Here is a 3,905-nt window from a genome sequence, read left to right as displayed (position 1 = left end):
AAAAAAAAAAGAGAGGAAAAATATACTAGCATAAAAGTAATGGCATTTTCTTCAACCATAAATATGCATAATTATGCTGACACAAAGTATGTAACAAACTTAGCAAAATCTGCATTGATTCGTAGCCAAGAGCCCTCAATGACAAAAAAAAAAAAAAGGTTTGACAGTTTAAAGATCAATACAACTTTTTTTAATACACAGAATTTCCACAGTCAGTTTAAACTTAACAACCTTTATAACACACGCTATAAATCACAGTGATTCACACACTTTACTTACGGTAAAGAGCGACAAATCCATTATTTAGAAGTACGTCAAACAAGATGCAGCAAGGATACAAATTATTTTATTTTTTTGCCATATTCGCGCAAAATTACACAAGAGCTAACTGAATTAGCCATCCTTAATCGAGAACTGGTACCCTAGAGGGAAGGCAACAGCCCTCCACCAACACTTGGGCTACTCTTTTCGAATTGCAGGATTTAACCACTTCTCTTATAACTTACTCACGGCCTCAAAGTAGACAAACCGATTTCGCGACAACGGGATTCAAAGTATGGTCCTTCAGATTCATGGTCCGGCACGTTAATCGCTATCACGCCTAGACCAGATGAATTGTGTAAAATATATTCACGTTTTTTAAACCGCAATTGAGGATTGTATCACTGAAATAAATGCTATAGGTTCGCAAGTTATGGTTTGGGATCGCAGAAAAAGGCAAATGTGAAACAAGTTCATTTTTATATTAAATATATTTATGAAATATCTATCATAAAATGTTTTTGAAGAAATAAAAACGCGAAATATAAGAGTGCTACCAGACTTTACAAAAACATAGAAGGTTAACTCCCAGCCCTGGTTGAACATGGGTACAGAAAATTTCTTGGGATCGCAAGCTATAGTTCAAGAATCCTTGCTCTAGGATATTTGAAGTAGGCTTAATATTGTGTTACTTTTTCAGTTATATATATAACAGAGTAACACTGCTTGTTATAAGTGAAAATACTGTCTAAATAACAAACCATAAAGGAATATTTGTGTAATTTTTAAGTTTTACCTAATAATCATTATGTAACAGGTACAAAACAGTACTAAGCTTGCGACTTTACTGAACAAAATTAATTTCAAAACTTTTATTAAGTTCACAGTTCATACATTCAAATAAAACAAATCACAGTTTACTTATTTTTTATGACAATAATAGTTAGGAACAGAAGGCAGCTATATTTTGAAAATATTTCATAAATTAAGAAGTTGGCAGTGACATGGTTCACAAATTTATAAAAGTTGATTGTATTTTACACCAAAGCTCAAACTTACCTTATATAAAGAAAATATAATAACAGTTTCTTAAAGACAAAACAGTACAAAAAATAACTACAAATGGCACTACCGGTGGCTAAAAATAAACCATCTAAACAAACTAACAAGAAAACTGTAAAATTATCCCATTTTATTTTGTAAAATAAGATTTTGGATTATAGTGTAGGTTTAATCAACTTCTGATCAAAACAAGCTACCAATGTAGATATGTTTTATTGAACATGACTAATTATACTGTCCATACTACCTTACAATGATAATAATGAATTGTTTCATTACTCGGGTGCCCTCACTGTTAACACTATTTTCGGCCGTAGTTTTATTATGGTAACCACTTCATAAGAGCGTCTAGATGTAAGACAACAACTTGTACAAGTTTCAATTAGTACATTTACCAGAAACAAAACTTAAAATTTTGCTCAACCTCACTAATCTATAAGCACAGAGAATTGTTATGCATTAAAATAGCAAACTTACATAAACTACTAATCTAAAACGAGTTTTTCTTAACTTGCCTTGACAAAAATGTAAATTTTCATACGGTTATTTCACACTAGTGGTTCCCAACCTTTTTCTTCGCTGCATGACCTCATTATAACTTTTGAGCCAGTGGCATACCTCTGACAGATATAATTTGTTAAAAAAAAAGAAAAATAAAGACTATTTTACATAAATAAAAAGCTAAATAAAATTAAATGCTTCAAGGGTAAGTTAATATGCTAACGTTGAGCGCTGGTTAGAGAAAAACACTGATAAATCACCGAGACTGCCCTCCAATGTTGAGGCGTTACGCTATTATTACTATTATTATTTAAATGTTTTCATAGGTTATCACGTAGTCGTGGTTGGGAACCACTATTGTACACCAGCACTTAACAAAAGTTGATATTTTAACACCTTCTAGTTGTAATGCATCCACATGAATGCGTTCCCTCAAAACTAGATATTGATTTAATTAAAAAAGCTTTCGAAGCAGCAATAATTTTTTGTGATCGTCACATCAACCAAGTTTAAATTAAGGAAGAAATTTAAATCGTTTCAAGTGATTTCTTTTCGCCCACACTCCAACAATGAAGGATTCAATGTCGCACTCGTTTTGACCTCGAACAATGCGGAAGTAACCTTCCTCACCCCAGCCTTGTCCCCAAGAGTTGGCACATAGCTAATACAAAACAGAAAATACAGCAGTGGTTATATATGTGTTAAATATATTATCTAGTTAACCTGAAAATTACACAGTAAAAAAATATTACACTCAAGCATGAGAATTTTACTACAACAGTTTACAGACAAAAATAAAAAAGGCCTAGTAATTATGTTTTCTTGTACCAATATATAATTGTTTGAGTTTATTGAAAATAATAAACTCTATAATGATTATTTATTTTTACAATGTTTTCAACACTAACGAAGTTTTAAAAAAAACATGAACAGGGTCACCTCATAGATTGGACTGGTAATTATTTATACTAGATTTTGTATTGACGAATGGCTGGCACGAATAATAATTATATATCTAATGCTGAGACACCCTGTTGAGTTGCAAGCGTCACAACATATATTTCACATTGAATAAAGTTTGTTCTCGTCTTCAAATTTGAATTCATATTGAATATGAAAGTGTAGCGTACATAGACAGCAGTTTGTTTCGGATATTCGCACAAAGCTACACAGTAGCTATCTGTGCTAGCTACCTCACTGGTGGAATACAGCTTGTCAACAACACCCACCGCCAACAATTGAACTACTCTAATTGAAAGTGGAATTTGACAGTCAATTTTTATAATGAACCCTCGGCCACAAAGTACTGAGCGAGATCTTCCGGAAACAATACGCTCAATATAGACGTTCAAATTCACAGTTCCACACGCTAACACTATGCTACGCTTGGCCCCCAACACAGAACTGTGGGATTCTATCATCACACAATTTAAAAATTATAGCTTAAATATATCTCCTAGAAAAAAGTATAAATATGGGTAAATATCAACCCAGAAGGTAAAGTGATTCACCCACAGCCTACAACTTTATAGTTTATCTAGTTTCATTCATTCACTATTCGCACATGTATGTTGTTTCTGTAGCCATAACAATATTCCACTTCCATTCATTTGAACTACTACTATTGCCATGAGTCACTGCTTAAACTCGTCGTAAGGACTATAACTGTAGAAATTATACCATTGTAGAAACATATATGGAATATGACTATTTATTTTATTTTTGTAGCTAGAGTAGTGTTTCTAAAGTTGTCTCGAACTTCTTGTAACTATAAAAGCATTATATAAATAAACAAGCCAAATCAGAGACTTTTATTTAGATATTTAGGATATTAATGAAACTAAGTCCCAACATCAAGTTAAAAATATGCCGATATTGTAACTATTTCAACAATATATACGAACTTGAACTAGTAGAAGATTATTGTAGCCAGAATAAACAGTAGGTCTAGTATTTCTAAGAAGAATTAGACTGCTGCAGATGTGTATGGGAGAGGGGGGGGGAAGACCGCAGCTAAGTGACTTATCAAGCGGCTATTGGACTCGCATGCATGCTTCACCAGCTTTCGGTGTGTTACGTCT

At 32.8% G+C, this 3,905-nt stretch overlaps 1 protein-coding gene across 1 annotated transcript in view; it reads right to left on the bottom strand.

The window, feature by feature from the left end:
- Positions 1-1,211: 1,211 nt before the first annotated feature.
- The window catches only part of LOC106473943 (uncharacterized peptidase C1-like protein F26E4.3), a 16,120-nt gene continuing 13,426 nt past the window's right edge, over positions 1,212-3,905 (bottom strand). The window contains exon 4 of the mRNA XM_013934632.2: positions 1,212-2,485. Within this exon, the coding sequence (XP_013790086.1) occupies positions 2,339-2,485 (147 nt within the window). The 3' untranslated portion in view covers positions 1,212-2,338. The remainder of the gene's footprint in view (positions 2,486-3,905) is intronic.

Source organism: Limulus polyphemus, unplaced genomic scaffold (genome assembly GCF_000517525.1).
Source record: "Limulus polyphemus unplaced genomic scaffold, Limulus_polyphemus-2.1.2 Scaffold6660, whole genome shotgun sequence".
Classification (NCBI taxonomy): domain Eukaryota; kingdom Metazoa; phylum Arthropoda; class Merostomata; order Xiphosura; family Limulidae; genus Limulus; species Limulus polyphemus.
This window is presented reverse-complemented; position numbering and strand designations above follow the sequence as displayed.